Source organism: Bombus fervidus, chromosome 5 (genome assembly GCF_041682495.2).
Source record: "Bombus fervidus isolate BK054 chromosome 5, iyBomFerv1, whole genome shotgun sequence".
NCBI lineage: Eukaryota > Metazoa > Arthropoda > Insecta > Hymenoptera > Apidae > Bombus > Bombus fervidus.
This window is the reverse complement of record NC_091521.1, coordinates 1,629,397-1,648,204: the sequence shown is the minus strand read 5'-3', so window position 1 is coordinate 1,648,204 and position 18,808 is coordinate 1,629,397. Positions and strand designations below refer to the sequence as shown.

Sequence of the window (18,808 nt, the reverse complement as noted above, 5' to 3'; positions counted from 1 at the left end):
TACAGTTGAAGCTCAACGACACGAAAACTTCTATAACACTACAATTTCGTTCTTTGCTTTTCGACCCGCTTTGGATATATAAACTTACTTTATCTCGAATTATTTGTCACGTGTTTAGGTGCGTTATTTTACCTGTATAGTTCAGATTTAAACAAAGCCAACCTCTGCAATTTGAAATTTATCTCTGTAAGTCTTAGATTCCTGCATCATGCGCGTATCCCTCGCACCCAAGTTATATATAATATAAAGTAAACTATCATTTATTTTCGTAAATAAAAAATTCACCTTCGAAAATTAATCTTTTTTTTCGAATTGTCACAATTTGAAAAATATTATTCCTTGCACGAAATTTCTTTAAGTTTGTTAAATTCCCGCTTGTTAAACTTTTCTTATTCGAAAAATTCGAAGATCCTGTTTCTTTCCTTGAGATTCAACTTACTGAGATTCAACCGTAATTGTATTAGTAAAAGTTAATTAATTAGTAGTTACCGAGGATTAGGACATATCCTTTTAAAAAAGGCAGAAAGAAAGAATTCGGAATGGACATCCATACATCATAAATCTTATATTATGTATTTTGACACTCGAAATGTATAAACTTTTTAGCTTCCTGTTAATTTTGCAATCGCGTTACATACATATATCTTGATATATATATCAAAAACGTCTTTCAAATATTTGAAGAAACAGAGTTTTCCTTACGATTAAATGCGAAGTGTAAATCTGTATTCTGTAATAATCAATTAACGAAACGAAACAGATGTATACTCTGTACGACTATTTTTATTCAAACCGATCTGTTGAAATTTGTCAACGACATTCACCTGACATAGTTTGATTTCTTCCTTGTAAATTATTCGCGTATTACCATGCGCTTATATGCGAACAAAGATATATAGAAGAAAAAGTAAAAGGTGGAGCAGAAGATAAAGAAAAATTAAAAAAGAAGAACAAGTAGAAGAAGAGGAAGACGGAGAATAGAGAACGTTATTTATAATAGTAGTCATACCGTGTGCTGAATACATATTTCTATGCTGACTGATATTCAAACATCTTGTTCGTTTGAATTGTTTTTGTTCGTTTCCTTTCAGTAGTAATCTGTTCGATATATGCAACAAATGTTTTTATTGTGACCAATTACAATTCAGCAATAAAAATTTTTAGACTGTGGGCCGAAGTGTTCCATGTAAGTGCCAGTGGAGCAGGGACTGTAAAGTGGCAGCAGGTCTCCGAGGATTTAGTTCCTGTAAATATCACATGCATTCAAGATTCGCCAGAATGTATTTTCCATATTACCGCATACAACAGTCAGGTGGACAAAATTTTGGATGTACGATTAGTTCAACCAGGTAAGATCATTACTTGATATCGTATGAAAAACGATAGACAGAAATGTAACTTATTAAAAGATAATTAATATTATTCTAGGTACACGTATCGGACAAGCATCAGAGTGTTTTGTTTACTGGAAAGATACAATGACCAACGATACGTGGGGATTGAATTTTACTTCTCCGATAGATGCTAAACAATTCAGAGAATGTTGCGTAAGTTTATAACGAATGTTCTTTTGTGCGGTACGCATGGAATCATTTTGGACATTTTACCGGTTTCATAAGAACAGGGATCGGCATTAATTTTCATGGTATTCGAGTCATTTACAGTCATTAGTTAATTTTTCGTACAGTCACCGTCGTTCAAGATTTCAAGGAAAGCGTCCTCTTCTTACTCGTTGAAGCTTGAGCCACCTAACAAACAAAAGATCAAAACCCGGAGAAAGCCCTTATCGACACCGGCATCACCGAGTAGATCCAGGGAACCTCAATGCACTTGTATGACCCCAGAACAACTTGCCAGGTTTCGAAGCCAAGAAGCTAGATATCGAGGCTTTTGTGGTACGATATATTTGTTAAGTTGTATATTAATATATACGTAAATTAATTTCAAGATTGCATAATAGACAAGTAATCTGCGGGTAATCTTGTGTTCATGTAGAGGCGCGCGTGTTTAACAGATTGTTAAGTTAATTATTTATATGCTGACACTGAGCTATCTACTTAAACGTCAATTTGCATTCCGATTTTTAACGTGATAGTACGAGGTTTGATATATTTCTATTTATTTTACTGTTATTCTGTTATACATAATGCAGGTACTTCTACGCTTCCGCGAACTATGGCACGATCCACGGAAGTTGAAATGACACCAGCTCGTGATAAAATAACTGCAGCAACATCCAGTGCATCCCTCTACGACAACGTTAACAATGCGAATGTAACGCCAGGAAAAACACCGAAAACAGGCGAATCAAAGCAAAAAGAGAAACAAAATGAAACCTGTCAAACTACACCAAAGACGGCAAACGTAGGAATCGAAACAGTCACCGTTGGATCACAGGTAAGTTGTACAATCATTATCTATGTGTATATTCTTCTACGTTTGTAGAATGTGTAACATCGTAACATACATGTACATTAAATTTAACATTCGATTCAACATCACTAACAAAATCAAATAACTACTTATAAGTAAGTAAATAAGTAAGTAAGTAATGTACGAGTAAGCACAAAATTAAGTGAAATATAAAAGAAAGTTAGAAGAATAAGTTGTCTCTGCTTGATCTGAATTACAGATCGATAGCCCGGAAGAAAAAGGCGCTGCAGTTTCTCCGAAGAAAGGTCAGAAGCAAAGTCAAGATTCGTCTACTCAACAAAATAGTACTGAAATGTTAAAATCAGAGGGTACACAAGCCGGTGGTACTTTACAAAATAAATCTTTACGAAAAGAACAATTACATCATACAAAGTCTGCTGATTATACAGACTTGGAAATGCAAAATGGCAATATCTTTAACATAGTGAACAATAATCACAGTGGAAAGAAATCAAAAAGCAAGAGTACGGATGATATGAGGATTGAAAATGCACAAAACGGTGGAATTAGTTTAGATTCGAATACCTTGAAAAGAATGCTGAAACCAATGTCGAGTATCGATAGTCCCGTTACATCCCCAGAGATGACCAGAAAGAGGCACAGCCATCATAATTATCATTACCACCCAAGCAATAACAATCAGAAATACGTTATGCAAGAGACTGAAAATGAAAATTGTGCGCATCTATATCGAGCACCATATAATAACAAGTTCCAGGCATCTAGAAGCGTGCATGACATGGGACGTCAGTACACTGGTACATACGATGACAATTTCATTTACAGTCCGATACATGCAGTTTTCTTTCACTTTTGTTCTCTCGGATCTTAGTTATATTTTTTTATTTAACTCGTTTCATTTACAATCTGGAACTTAGCGAGACACGAAATTCCTTTTTACACATATACATACAGTCATAAATACACGAGCGTATGCGTCTGTAGATACGTATATTCATATACGTATATGTATATATATGTATATATATATATATATATATATATGAAGCACATGCAATTGTTTATAATAATACCAAACTATCGGTGATCTTTCAATCTCTTATCTTATCTTTTTCTTTCCAAAAAATATTTTGTTACTTACTATTGCGAATATTTGAAACTTCTATTCTTTGAACTGTTTGCATGTTATTTATTTATATGAATATATATTAGAAAAGAAGAATCTCTATCGCGTATTAATTTAATAGCGTAATGTTTATTCCACACTCAAAATAACGATTTTATGTATAACTATATTTAAATATATTACTTATGTATATTTCATTTAATTGAAAAAATCCATATTTTTGTAAATGATTATTCATTAACAAGAGTATAGTGCCAAGTGCAATTGTTAAACATTATTGTATAATATATAGTATAAGACTATGTTTACAGTAGATGCGCGTTTTGATGAATCGTTATTTTGACGAATGAAACATCTGAAAACCGAAATGCATACACTCGTAAAAATCTACATATATATATATATATATAATTACTTATATACATACATGTATACTTATGAACATACATCCATACATGTTCGCTTGCTTTAACGTATCGAATCCGCCAGAACATGCATGCACTGTAATGATAGGCTTAAAACCGGTGCAGACGAGTGGTTTGTGGTAACGTTACCGCTGCGCCGCGACAATTTGCTGTCGCTTTCGTCCGTCGAATAATGTTATTCTATAACACAGCGGCAAATTACCACGGCGGTGACACTATCGCAAACCGTTCGCCTGCACCGGGGTCTTAAGGAGAGAAAACTGGCAAAAAAAATGTATTCGTACATAAGCATCCCTGTTTGAAAAGCAATATTGTGTTGGCAGAAATTACCTCTGTAAAAATTTTTGAACAAGTAAAAGTGACCAAACAATGGTTCTTTTTATTGATCGCGACACATACACACGTACACATTTACATACTGTGTTGTGTGTTGCGTGTTGTGCAAAAGAAAATTCATTAAATCTTAATAAACTAGTGGAATTAACTTGATTGATGTTGACATCGACCGATTCTATGAACTACATGTACTAGTCTTCAGCTAGTACCGTATTGTTCTAAGTGCTAAAAAAAAAAAAAAAAATTGCATTGCATATTCTATAAATAAATAAAGGGGTGCGTAGTTGATTAACAGGGATGCATGGCGCATGTCAACTTACACCATCGAATCAACGTGAACGCAAAAAAGTAACGATTCTTTACGTTCGACAGCTGAATACAAACATCACACCGTTTCCAATTCCTGCATGAAGCACCTGTTTGTCGTAGGCAGCAGAGCCAGGACCTATTTAGATTCGGAACGTAATCGATGCACAGGTGATATGTCGCCGCCATCGGATAATGTCATCTTCGATAATCAGTGTTACGCGACCACGCCAAGTTCGTCGAATGGAAACTCGGATATGGAACAACCGACTCACTGCAGTTCGCGTCGTTGCAATGGTGGTCAGGCGTATCAACAACAAAACATGCAATCTATATCAACACCTGGTAGTCCAACCAGTAGGCTACTTCTCGAATATGAGATGCATCTGAGGAATACTTTGGCCAAGGGTATGGATGCCGAAAGCTACAGTTTGCGTACTTTTGAGGCCTTGCTAACGCAAAGTATGGAAGATTTAGGTGAGTAGTAAACCTATTTCTTAAATTACCGACAAATTTCATCTGTATTATGTACACACATTCTTTCCTTCCTTTTCCACTTTTTATTTGTTCCCTCTCCTTTCCTTTCATTACCTTCACTTTGTATACCTTCTTTGTTTCCTCTATTCCTTTTTCTATACTAAATCGAGCGTCAATGTTGCAGAATTTGCGAAAAATATACCGTTGAACATTCAACGTACACCTCACGTTTCACGAAGACGTAAGTTTTATTAAGTATCTTGTTTATTCCTCTTAAAAGTCTTCGTACACATATACTCCAAACTCTACTACACATTACTCGACTTGTTGATTCTGTCGTATTACTTATCCGTATTTAATAATTAAAAGATAATAAATGAAAAGTTGAGGAAATCTTTCGGCAATCAATAAATTTCGTTCAGAGATGAAATTTATCGTTTCATTTTCAAGCAATGTATTTTCTCTATGTCCTTAACGTATTCTTCGGTATTTCCACAGGTCCCGGTTCCAATAAATCGTCAACGTTACCACTATCGTACCGTTATTGCAATGAAAGACAAAATAGTAAGGATAGGGACGGTTACTACAGCGACCGTAATGAAATGATTAGGGAGAAAAGAGACAGAGAAATTGACCGAGATCGTGGATATCTTAGTGATTATAATTCTAGGTAAATTGTTGCCTTTGTCTTCTAAATGATCAAACTAATAGGAAAGTAGAGAATCAGTAAAAAGTAAAAAATTTGGAAAAATTTCATCTTTTAAGAAAATAGAATTTTATTTCGTTACTTTAAATTTGCTTTTGTCAGTAAATAAATGTCATCTTATTAATTCTTTTCCGAAGAAAACATAAAAGACGATAATCGTTTATATTACGACGATAATCAATAATATTAATTTAAATGTATATTAAATATTAATATTATTTAATAGTATATTCTACATATATAATGTACATCTTCGCGTTAACTGCTTTTGATTATTTTCGAAATAATGAACAACGTAATCAAGATAGTATACTCGTAGATACATAAAAATGCTGAAATTTTAAGGTGTACCAGCTGCGTTGGAGAGTCTGCACGTGCACAATGGTTTCGCCACTCTGATGGATGGCAGTCTGGTAGTTCGACACTTGGCTCTGGTGCTTCTAGTTCTATGAATCCAAGTTACGTGGGACATAAACGAGATTCTCCGTGGGATTCCCTACCATCGCTAAGACACGAGGGCAGCCTTAACGATAGCGGATATAAATCAAATCGAACTGATTCTTTAGAACAAAGGTGAATAATTTGCAACAAAACATTTAACTAACCATATAATTGTAAAGCTATGTTTCTAATAATCAATAGATATACACGTGTATATGCATTCTAAGACGTTTATTCTATTCATTTTGACAATGCATACGTGCCTCTTTGCGCCAAATCGTTAAGATATAACACTTTGTGTGTGTGTTTGTTTTTTCGAATTTTGCAGAGGAACTTTTGATAGACAAGACAGCGTGAGATCGGATTATATGTCCGATCGGGATGGCAGATATGGAATTGTTCAACAAGCTTCACTGGAGAGCACAGACTCGAGAATTTGCTACTTGACGTCCTCAGAGGTGAGTCTCCTAAGTAGTTGTCGACCTTATCAACCTGTTATATCAATATCCCACTTCAATAGTTCACTATTGCTTCACTTAGCTGCACTTTGTAAGATAAAAATATAAACGCAGATATTTGATTAATAACAAATTCACAACAGACAAATAAAATACAATAATTATGTCGAGTTGAATTTTATGCAATCAAAAAGGATAATTCGTTTATCGAAAATTTTCGTTACACTGTGATAGAATAGATTGACATATAGTTGTTTACAAGCCTCTGTGTGTGTGTATGTGTGTATGTGTGTATGTGTGCGTGTGTGTGTATATTATAATTTCAAAAAGATAGATATATTTATTAAAAACTATAAATCGCATAATTGGAGTGAAGTAAAGAACAGTTCCCTGTCTCGAATCGGATAATACTCATTATCGATATTCTTTGAAAGTCATTCAATTTGCTCCTTCTTGTGTATTTCATTTATATAAATTTAACCTACGTGTAGATAATAAATGATCACATTTTCGTGATATTGTATCGGTTATTGTTCATAATCTGATCATAAAATAAATGTAATACGTGTGAATGAATGTATTTTTACAGTGACCAGTTAGAAAGGATGATACGTACTAAAAAAATACGTATCTATTCGTTAAACGTCGATAACCTACTGACCCTGCCTACACATGCTTTGCACGAGTCACCTTTCAGCCTATTTCTATGCATCGTACTTGAACATTGATGGTACACAATGTCGCTTCTTTCCCTTCTTTTATTACTTCGTACTACGATATAACACGATAGAACACAATATAATACGATACATCAGTTTTAGATGAATAGATAGATGAAAAGAAAGTAACAGATAGGGATTAATTTTGTATTTCTTTGTTATGAACATGTATTCGAGTTACATATAATTTGTTCCTTTCATTATATCATCATCCTAAATGGCATACTCATATAGAAAAACATTCATTTATATATGTAGATGATGTATATAACATAAATTGATGTTCAATGGGAAAATTTAAGAGAGAGAAGCGGAGGAAGTGGACTGATTATATATTTAAATAGTTCTTCGAACACCTTGGTAGATGCGAACAGTAATCAACTCAAATATACATTCAACGTTATTTTGCCTTCGTACTTATTACAACCGCCAAATTAAACGTTATTATCTCGAATTTTATTTCGGGCGTGTGTGTATGTAAAGTAAATATATATGTATTACCTACACGTAGAGATTAATAACGCGAGCATGTCAAAACAAGACCATAATTTTTTAATATCAATAATTATAGTTGATTATGTTGCATCGTATTTGATGCTTCTTCTTCGTAAAATGCGCAAAGGAGAGCACCGCTATTTTCGGAACGTATTCTTTACTCGACTAAAAGTTGTAAAAGTAGTGGCAGCAACGATAATGGCGGCAATAACAACGATATCAGAAACGGTAGCAACAGTAGCAACAGTAGCAACAACAGCAGCCAGTACCGATATCTACGACTCATTTTTCCCTACAGACTACTCCCCACTGCGCTTTCCCACCCGCTTTCTGTGCTGTCACCCATTTTCCCATTCCAAACCCCGACGGTTCCGGCCTCTTCGCATTCCCTCGCCAACTTTTCCTTCCCCTACTTCTACTGCTATCCCTACTACCCCGAGTAGCTTGACTACCCTGACTACCCCGACTACCCCGACTACCTTGACTACCCCGACTACCCCGCTTACCCCGGCCCCCATTTGGCCTCCACAGAACGAGCGAGCGAGCGAGGTATTGATTCCCCTCGCGGTAGCAGCTCCACTTCTCTGTTCTCCAGCGCCCCAGTCGGGAGCAACTCACGTTCGTGGCTGCGGCCCACTAATTCACTGCTCGTTCGCGTAAAGTCAAGAAGTGAGCTCGATCATTATCGAGCTCAGCGAATAAGCTCAGAGAAATCAGGATCGATTTCTCTGGTCACTAAAGTGGTCATTTCGTTTGCTCGCTAACAATTAGCGGTCGGTTCTCCAAGATTCGGAGGACCAATACCGTCTGGAGTCTATCCAGCGGAATATCACGCGCATTTCACAATGAATGGAGATACTAGTGACACTTCTGAAGATTGGCCGTACACGCAAAGTTCTGTTATCATACGTTGTTGAACAGGAAAACGTTTCGGTTACTCGCACAAGATTCAAATCGGTAGTGAACAAATAAGATTTTCTCAGAGAAATATCCGAACCCGCGGTTTGCTGTGTAGCACCTACACAACTACACAGCTACACACCGAACAACTCCACTAGAAGAACTGCGACGGACAAGAATATTTTCGTTGGTACCTCGTATAGAAATTTTCCTTCTGGAAGAATCACATTTAAAACAATCGTTCGACACGTGCGGGCTCACGTGCTGTTGACAAAGAACAACTACACATCAAGTTCTTCGACTAGTTTTAGTTATTCATGCATACATTGAATGATTAGATACCTGGTATATTTATTATTTTGATTTCCCTGCTCCGTTTCGCTTAGCAACGATTTTCCAAAATAGTTGATACATAGATTTATAAGTTAGAGAAATTAGAGAAATTAGAAAAGCAGGTAATGAGCTAACAAACAAACTCATTCTAACAAATGTTGTTCTGAAGTACAAAGAAAAAGAAGAGTTGAGCAGGAAAAGAGAAGAAGTGTAGAAGAGAAATATGGATATGTATAAAGAATACATAAAAAGGATAACGGAAAGGCAACAGATGTATGCGGATGAAAATAGAAAGGAAGAATAATTTCGAAAAGGAATAGAAATTTTTAAACTGAGATACGGTATTTGGTGTTCGAATAGAATATCTGTATGTATATATAAAACGCTAAAGAGAACGTGATATTGAGAAATGCAACATATTTTTATACAGAGAGTTCGTTTCTATGCGTATATTGCAAAAGTATTCTATATATTTACCTTTGAAACCTATCCACTTACCAAGAAAAAGGAACATTTTTAGAATAATCCTTTCGGTTTGTTAATCAACCCCGGGATTTGATTATCGCTTCTTAAAAAAGATCGATGAAAGTATTAAAAGAAAGAAAAGTCTTATTCAAGAGAGAAAGGAGCAGGGAGAGAGAAAGAGAGAGAGCGAACGTTTCCTTCTGCACGTACCTTGAAAAATAAAACCAAATGGAAGGATGAAATGGGCATCCCTGTTGAAACATATGCATATAAAAAAAAAAAGACACATAAAGTACAAGTTTACGGTATATCCGCGAAATTGTCGATTTTCTAAATCAGATTTGTTCTAGTTTTACGAAACAGAAAATCACGTAAAAAGGATCCTAGTAGTGATCTGTATAGTGCAAAAGCAGTTTGCCTTAAGTAGAGATTATAAATGTACAAATAATCGGAAGACTTTCATCTTACAACGGTGGTATTATAATATTTTCTCCTATGTAATGAAAACGTAGCGACAAGATTGCTTCTGTCCTTCGTGACAAATATCAAATATATTGTTATAAAGTGTAAAATATTGAAATCGATTAGGGGATTTGCTTCTTTTATTTTCGTCGTTTCTATTGTCTTTTCTCTACATGACTACGTGGCTCTTACAGGCTTTTGGACTAATGGTTAAAAAGCTCTTTCTGTCAGAGCGATAATCTAATGCTGGCAGAAAATGCACAATGCACGACGACTGTGCCTATTTTATTTCGTATGCACATTCGTAATTAACATTTTACATCTATTCAGGAAACTTTTGGAGCCATACGCTGTCGCTTTTACTAAAAAGATTGTCCAAATTTTCAACCGAAGGGAAGAATTTATGCCTTAAGCATCGAGTTTCAAGATAACAAGGTGATCAGTTCTTACAATGATTAACGCAACGTTTGTCAATCAAATAATATTCTTTCATGTTTAGAATCGTAAAAGAGAAACGCGATACGAAATGTTCTATAGAAGGATGCTTTTAGACATGTTCGAGCTTGAATCAAATTAACAAAGGAATCCAAATCGAACGGAATCTTCCAAATCTACGATTGAACGACACGTTGTCTATTCTTCCACCGTCCAAACGACAATAAAGGCATCGATGGGGAAAAAGAACGAACAGGTTGAGGTGAACACGATGGTTTTGACGAATTCGAATCAAGTTACTCTTGCTTACTAACTGTTTAGGAAAAGCTGGTTCGTTTTCTCTCGTTGATTCGTCCATCTAAAATCTTTTGATTTGGTTCAGCAAAAGCATCAACGTAACCAAGTATATACGATAATGGTAGAACCGAGATGGTCGATCAAGTGCATGAATAGTACCTTGAATCTGTTAAATCCGAGCAGCAGCTACACAGATTTGAAAACACTTCACAAAAAACATTGCAGAAAGTACTTTTGCCTTTGCAAAAGGCACATCATCAGCGTAATATGTATCAATGAAACGAGAAAATTGTATTGGTTTAATTACAAGAACGTTCGAGAAAAAGTCAACTTTGGTCTCGGTGACGGTTACTACTACAAGTTGCTTAGGATCATTAACGGTGCTTTGAACACTTGGGCTCAGCATTACATCCACGGTCTCAGCATTGCCCGCAAAGAGATCATGTTCAAGATAAACGGCACCGCCAAGAAAAATATGAAGCTCCTGAAGGAAGGTTGCTACTGTCATTACCATCCGCATATGACAGCGGATGCTTGCAACGCCGACTTTCTAAAAAAAGTCGTAAGTTTTTGGGCTGGTGAAGGCTTTTGGGGATTACGCGAAAAGCTTCGCGGTATGACAAATTATGCTAAAAAGGTAGAGACACCAGAGTTTCCGCGTTATTATTATAATCTTGTTTTCATTAGTTCCTATTATTGTTATCGTAGCTGTTACCGTTATCGTTGCTGTTATACCGTCGTTATTACCGTTACCATTATCGTTGCTGTTACCTTTACCGATATATCGTTACAAGAATCAATAACTATGTATACCGACGTTGATACACCGCAGTTACTGTATTTTTACCATATCTTTACTCATTTTTTCCACAATGTATCGTTATATACGATCATTTATTATATTTAAATAAACATGCTAATACGTAAAATGGTAGAACATATAAAGTAAGTATATAGCACAAGTATCAACATTTCTGATATGTTAATATTCGTAATTGGTGTATAATACCATTTTTATTCTTACATGAGAGGCATCAATTCTTATGCTCGTCACACGTTCTACACATCCTTTTGCTGTTTCTTCTTTTTCTTTTTCTCTTGCTCTTTTCATCGTCTTTTTTACACACATACACACACACATAGATCCTGATTATTCTGTTCCAGTTTGAGAAATTGTTTACGTTTGATTATACGCCAACCCTACTTGGATTGCACTTACGATCGTAATAAAAATTATGTTTATAAATATGTATAGTTCGCAAAATGTCCACTTGATATTGTACATTTGAGATTGAAAACAATGTATATACATACTTTCTTGTCATTCCTTTTCATTGAAGTGGAGAAAGTGGACAAATCGGATAGTAATATTGGTAAATGTTGTAGATGTCAGACGATGATAAAATGTCGCTAACTACTGCCGTTAGCGATGACGACGATGGTGAAAGTGTCATAAATTCTCCATATCGAGGAAAACAGACTGGTACCGCTGCAGCTTCGTTCAATTGCACGGGAGCAGTTCGAAAAGCTGGGTAAGCGGAAAGAAGAGCTTTGTAATAGAGAAATATACATCAAGTTTCTAACGTAAATTTAACACAAATATCAAATTGCAGATTTTTAAGCGTGAAAAAATGGTTGTTACGAAAGAAGCATCAAATCGAGCTGGCGAGGAAGAGGGGTTGGAAAGGTTATTGGGTTTGCTTAAAGGGAACTACCCTTCTCTTCTATCCTTGTGATTCGCAAGAAAGTAGAGCCATGGAGGCAGCACCAAAACACTTGATTATAGTCGATGGTGCAATAATGCAACCAATTCCGGAACATCCAAAACGGGATTACATATTTTGCTTGAGCACCGCATTCGGCGATGCTTATTTATTCCAGGTAAGCGCGTATTGCGAAACCATTACGAATTACCGTGTCATACGCTAGATAATACAGTTTCTATCGATATATATTGCTCGATTATCAACCGTAAGTCCTTTCTTACTTTTATATACTAGGCACCATGTCAAGTGGAACTCGAAAACTGGGTGAACAGCATACATTCAGCATGTGCCGCTGCGTTTGCACGTCATCGTGGTAAAACCGGAACCCTTCATTTATTGCAAGAAGAAATATTTCGCTTAGAGAAAGCGATAGAATCGGTAAGCGGACCGGATATAGCTATGTATTACTTTGCTTTAATTTATGCTCCTTCTGATTACCAAGCGGAAGAGTTCGGGAAAATCGTTAAAACGTCTCTATCGTCTTTTTCATAGGATCATAAACTAAAACACATGGCGGATCTTCAGCAATCTGTTGTATCCGATGTAGAAACAAAACAGCAGATTAATAATCAAATTGTTCAATGGGAAGAAAATTTGGAGCGACTTCATTGCGAGCAATTCCGACTAAGATGCTATATGGCGAGTTTACAGAGTGGCGAATTACCAAACCCAAAGGTTTATATACCTCACCTCTATCTGTATTTTGACTTAAGCGTAATACAGTTCTAATAAGTGTAATGACTAAATGAAATTTTCGACTATGGTACGCAAATAGTATGTAAAACGTCCTTGCGTGTTACGTTAACGTGCATAATTTATACTCATTATAGACCGTATAGAGAATCGGAAACTTGTATCGACCACCGTGAACCACAAATAGAATCTTGTAAAACTTCAACGAGCCAGTTTCCGCTAGATTAGTAGGGGTAGCCGATAATTCCGATACGAGAATCACCTCGATTCAAATCTTTTATTTTCTCCGCAGAGTTTATTGACGCACGTATCTCGTGCTACGAAGCAAACATTAAACAAATTAGGAGTCTTTACCGTATCGTCGTTTCATGCTTTTATATGCGCACGAAGTCCTTCGTTGCTGAATAATCTACTAGCAGGACGAGGAGCTACCAAGAGAAGACCACCGTTACTATCGAGATCCAATAGTGGATCGAGTAGGAGATCCCTTCAAATATCGTCTAGAGATGATGAGAAAACCGTGAAGGTGTATGTACCGGAAAATCAGGTAAGCGACCCTAATTGTTGTTTGTGATATTATATTTAAAAGTACAAGTATCTATGAATGTTCGCAATTGAAATAATTAGAAAGAATATAACATTGTAACGGTAACTTTGTACAATTGAAATTAAAATAATTAAAATTAAGATAATTTCTTTCACATTTATCTACGTTTCTATTTTCAGCTGGTATCCGTCTTTGTGCGTGACGCTATGACAGTAGAGGAATTCCTTGCGAGTGCTTGCAACAGAAAAAATCTTAATCCGATGGAACATTTCGTTCGTGTAAAGAAACGACGCGACATGGAAGATCATAATTATTTCGTACCACATAGAACGGACATGATAGAAACTTATGTAAGTATTAATGTCGTGTTATATGTTACGAATTAAATCGTTCACTTATTTGTCGATTTTTCTTTGGTCCAATTAAATTGACGTAATCATTTTCTAGTAATTTATTATACATATAGTATATATATTCTTATTGCAAAATTCTCTATCGAGAAGTTTGATTTCGAACATTTTTACTTATATGAAAAGCTATCCCTTTGTTTTATTGTTACTAGAAACAAAGTACTATCTGCTTTATAATAATGACTAATTATTAATTACTAATTTTGAGACTATTGTAAACGAAGAATAAATGAAATAATTACATATTTATAGCATATCTAAGTAAATATACATATATTTCAGTTGCACACTCATGAGATTGTTGAAGTTTGCGCGAAAATCCTATATCAAGTAGAGCTACAACGGAATACTCTTGAACAAATGTGGGGTTTTTCGGTTGAAGCAGAATTAATTGAGAATTCCGATCGGCAGGATGAATTGTGTTGTTATGTTAGCAGGGTTGAAGATAAGAGTGTCGCAATGCAAAATGGTAAGTAAAACGGTGCACGCATTTTTCAAACTGATTATCATTGTGAGTTATGTTATAACTGTTATAAATCAAGATTTCTGCTAGTATAAACACGATACAGAAATTAAATCAATCAACTATTTATTTTTATTCGTTTAGCATAATAAACACGTATACTCGTAAACTCGAACTTAATATATCATTCTTCAGAGGAAAATTCGATAAAATTGCACGTTCGCATCGTTTTCCATAAAACTGCTTGATGTAATATAAATAGGAGATCAGTCAGGCAAGCTCAAGATTCTCTTCCCATCCCTCTTTGATCTAATTTAAGAATGAAGGTGAGATACATGTGGAAACACAAAGTCGGGTGACCTTAATCAGATTTTTTTTTGTCTGCATCTACAGAATATCTTGTAGAGAATGACATTGAAAAACATTGATTTTTTGTATTGTACTCCCCATTAACTGAGCAAACGCAGATTTACATTCTTTAACGAAGCAATGCATGCATAATGTACATATGTATATGATATATAAATGATATAAAATAATATATAAATTATTAAATAATATATATTATAAATTATATATATAATATAAATAATATAAAATCATGTTTTAAACATTATAAATTATGCAGCGCATTTTAATTTTTGTGTATTTTTCAAAATTAACGATGATAATATGTATTCTTATCCTTTTTTAATCCATGCAAATAGTGAAGATAATTAAAAATGCACATGTTCCGTCGGACTTCAAATTAAAGCAATTTCTAACGTGATACTTTTTTATTTTGACATTTTTCAGGAATCATTAAAGGAGACGAGATCATGGTAATTAACGGTGCAATAGTAAGCGATTTAGACATGATGTACTTGGAAAGTGTGTTGCAAGAAGAAGTTGGTCTATGTATGATGATGAGATCTTCACGAACTGAACCACCAGACCTTACAGGCATAATGAGAGTCACCGATGACATAATCGAGAGTTTGGTTTGTCCGCCACCACCTTCTGATCCACCGGTTATAAGCGAAGAAATGATTTCCGGTTTAATCGTTCCAGCCCCCGGATGGAGTAAGGATTTTCGTCTACTTGAACAGTTTATTTTCCACTTTTCGTTCAATATTATTCCATATTTTCTTCAGTCCTTTTCTCCTATTACCCCTCTCTCTGCTTGTAATAATTTTTCTGAGAAAAGATATTTAGGATATACAACATTATTTTATTTTAATTTTTATTCTCACTGTATGCATTTTCGTACAATAACGGTAACGTAGCAATAGCAATAGCAGTAGCAGTAGAAGTAGCAGTAGCAGTAGAAGTAGCAGTAGAAGTTGCAGTAGAAGTTGCAGTAGAAGTTGCAGTAGAAGTAGCAGTAGAAGTTGCAGTAGAAGTAGCAGTAGAAGTAGCAGTAGTAGTAGCGGTGGTGGTAGCGGTGGCGGTAGCAATAGCGGTAGCAGCAGCAGTAACAGTACTAATAGTAGTAATAGTAATAGTAGTAGCAGTAGCAGTAGCAGTAGCATAATAGCGATTCTTTTGTTTCTTAATAAAGAGATTTTTAGTTAATTTTATCCATACTAGAAAGCGTCGAATTATTGTTACAAAATATACAATATTTATCTAATAATTTAATAAAATAAAATTAACAAATAAATTATTATTAAAAATATATAATGTGTGCATACTCATATGTATATGTCGGTGAATGTAGGCAAAGAAAGTATCGCGCAGGAGTGTACGTCAGCAGCTCACATGGAAAATGGCAAACAAACATCTCGCACAAATTCATTCGAAATAGAAAACTTATTGAAAACCGCCGAACAAGTAACTGGTATCTGTCGATCACCTGGTGAAACAAGAAAATCTAGTCCCACTGGAAGTGTTGTTAGTTCTCATTCTCAAGCTATGACGCCGAGTCGGCAATTAAGCGATGCTGAGAAATTGAAGAAAGTTATTCTAGAATTAATTGAAACTGAACGTACTTATGTGAAGGTGCGTTTGATCACAACTTATTGTGAAATTGTATTTATGTAACGCTTTACTTTACTGCCTTCTTCAAACTTTTATATTTCAATCTTGTTCCCACGTTGACAAACAGCAAGATCTATGAAAATGTTTCGCATAAAATTCAAGCATCCATGCCAATAAATATTTATTCATATTTTTCTAAACTTGAGGTATTTTGTAACATTAGAAAAATACAATCGGCTCAAAAATGATTAAAAGAATGCAGCACGGTTAATATCGAATCTCAATCTCAATCTTAGGAGTTTGCACTCTAAATTATGTAAACATATGGTACATACATATATATAACATGCATATATTGTCGCGTAAAATATCTATAACTAAAATAGGTATTATATTATATGAATAAATGAAATACTTTTTCAGAACTTAAATAATTTGCTGGAGAACTACTTAGAACCCCTTAAACGCGAAACATTCTTATCGAATGCAGAGATAAACGCATTGTTTGGGAACATACAAGAGATTGTTACATTTCAACGACAATTTCTACAAAATCTTGATCATGCGATCGAGATGGAAGCTGATTTCAATAATTTCGACCATCCTAGTCAATTTAAGGTATGCAATATTGATGATCTGCAATAAAAGGGTTACACCTTTGCTATCTATTGTATTTATTTTATCGAATATTTGTATGTATGGGCATATGTGTATTCCTCTTTACCATACATACGTACAAGTATACACATATACATACGTATGAACAATAACGTAAAAGAAGTACGAAGTAAAAGATTTATATGTATTTGTATTGTTCAATATGCGAATTATTTATATTTTTTCAAAGGGTGTCCTGTTTTCTATTGGAAGTGCCTTCTTATATTACGTAAATCATTTCAAGTTGTACAGTTCGTTTTGTGCTAGCCACTCAAAAGCACAAAAGGTTTTACATCCAAGTGAGTAAAATTCCGATTTTCTTGTTTATTAAGATCTATCTATACTCTATTAAGAAAATGAAAAAAATGCTTTAAACAAACTTTTCTTTATTTTCTTTTATTAGATGAAGGAAACCAAGCTTTACAAGAGTTCCTGCAAGCGCGCAATCCAAGGCAGCAACACTCGTCGACTTTAGAATCATACTTGATAAAACCTATTCAACGAATACTGAAATATCCGTTGTTGTTACAACAGCTTCGAAACCTAACTGACGAACGAAGTGAAGAGCACCAGCACTTGATTGGTAAACGAGAAAATTATTATATATGCTTGTCTCTATATAAATATATACATAAACTTGTTAAATTAATATTAATTGTTTATCACGAGTACAGAAGCCTTAAAAGGAATGGAGAAAGTAGCAGAACACATCAATGAAATGCAAAGGATTCACGAAGAATACGGAGCTATCTTTGATCACTTGTTCAGGCAACATCAAAAGTCTTGCAAACAGGTAAACAAAACGTAATAAACATTCAAAGGCATTCCACTTCCAGATTTTATATTCTATATTTTGCTTTTTATACGTATCTTGCAATGATGCTATCTCGCCAGCCGATCGACTTAAGTCCAGGAGATCTTTTATATTATGGAGGGGTCGAATGGCTCAATATTTCCGACTTTCTTGGTAAAATCAAGAAAGGGCTGGAACTGCACGCAATGTGTTTTGTGTTTAAGTCTGCTGTCGTATTCTTATGTAAAGAAAGATTGAGACAAAAGAAGAAGCTTATGGTAATTTTTTAATTTTCTTCTTTCATCTTAGAAATAACATAAAAATTTATTTATATGTATACTTATACACAATATATATATGTAATTATATATATATATCATAAATTTAATAATATTTTGATCAGGGGGTATCCACCAAAGCGAATTCCAGTGAGGTAGAAATAATTCGCTATCAAGTATTAATTCCTGTAACGGAAGTACAAGTTAGAGCTAGTTCCGCCAAAGATATGGAATCTCATTTCCTGTGGGAATTGATCCACTTAAGAAGTCAATTACAGAGAAGATCGGAGAAAGTATACGTGCTTTCTAACAGGTATCGTCTAACGGTATTTCTTCTTGAATTAAAAGTTTTAAAACATACACGCTTTGCCCTGAACCACCGCATCATCCGACGAATTTACCTGCATTAATTTGTCGCTACACATCATTGTCAGGTACATTTTATATATGTATGTATATATAAAAGT

At 34.8% G+C, this 18,808-nt stretch overlaps 1 protein-coding gene across 10 annotated transcripts in view; it reads left to right on the top strand.

Annotated features, from left to right (window-relative positions):
• The window catches only part of Sif (guanine nucleotide exchange factor still life), a 32,229-nt gene that overhangs the window by 5,315 nt on the left and 8,106 nt on the right, over positions 1 to 18,808 (top strand). For 5 of the 10 annotated variants that reach the window (XM_072004018.1, XM_072004022.1, XM_072004021.1 and 2 more), the window contains exons 3-27: positions 1,165 to 1,349; positions 1,429 to 1,547; positions 1,688 to 1,895; positions 2,153 to 2,397; positions 2,633 to 3,191; positions 4,711 to 5,064; positions 5,249 to 5,305; positions 5,563 to 5,734; positions 6,116 to 6,343; positions 6,540 to 6,669; positions 12,162 to 12,307; positions 12,389 to 12,656; positions 12,776 to 12,919; positions 13,034 to 13,216; positions 13,527 to 13,781; positions 13,961 to 14,131; positions 14,474 to 14,660; positions 15,450 to 15,716; positions 16,354 to 16,634; positions 17,037 to 17,231; positions 17,461 to 17,569; positions 17,674 to 17,853; positions 17,945 to 18,063; positions 18,165 to 18,341; positions 18,467 to 18,654. In XM_072004018.1, coding sequence (XP_071860119.1) covers positions 1,165 to 1,349; positions 1,429 to 1,547; positions 1,688 to 1,895; positions 2,153 to 2,397; positions 2,633 to 3,191; positions 4,711 to 5,064; positions 5,249 to 5,305; positions 5,563 to 5,734; positions 6,116 to 6,343; positions 6,540 to 6,669; positions 12,162 to 12,307; positions 12,389 to 12,656; positions 12,776 to 12,919; positions 13,034 to 13,216; positions 13,527 to 13,781; positions 13,961 to 14,131; positions 14,474 to 14,660; positions 15,450 to 15,716; positions 16,354 to 16,634; positions 17,037 to 17,231; positions 17,461 to 17,569; positions 17,674 to 17,853; positions 17,945 to 18,063; positions 18,165 to 18,341; positions 18,467 to 18,654 — 5,127 coding nt within the window. Of the gene's footprint in view, positions 1 to 1,164; positions 1,350 to 1,428; positions 1,548 to 1,687; positions 1,896 to 2,152; positions 2,398 to 2,632; positions 3,192 to 4,710; positions 5,065 to 5,248; positions 5,306 to 5,562; positions 5,735 to 6,115; positions 6,344 to 6,539; positions 6,670 to 8,455; positions 11,413 to 12,161; positions 12,308 to 12,388; positions 12,657 to 12,775; positions 12,920 to 13,033; positions 13,217 to 13,526; positions 13,782 to 13,960; positions 14,132 to 14,473; positions 14,661 to 15,449; positions 15,717 to 16,353; positions 16,635 to 17,036; positions 17,232 to 17,460; positions 17,570 to 17,673; positions 17,854 to 17,944; positions 18,064 to 18,164; positions 18,342 to 18,466; positions 18,655 to 18,808 lie in introns of those variants that run through there. The other 5 variants (XM_072004020.1, XM_072004019.1, XM_072004024.1 and 2 more) reach the window with 5 other exon arrangements.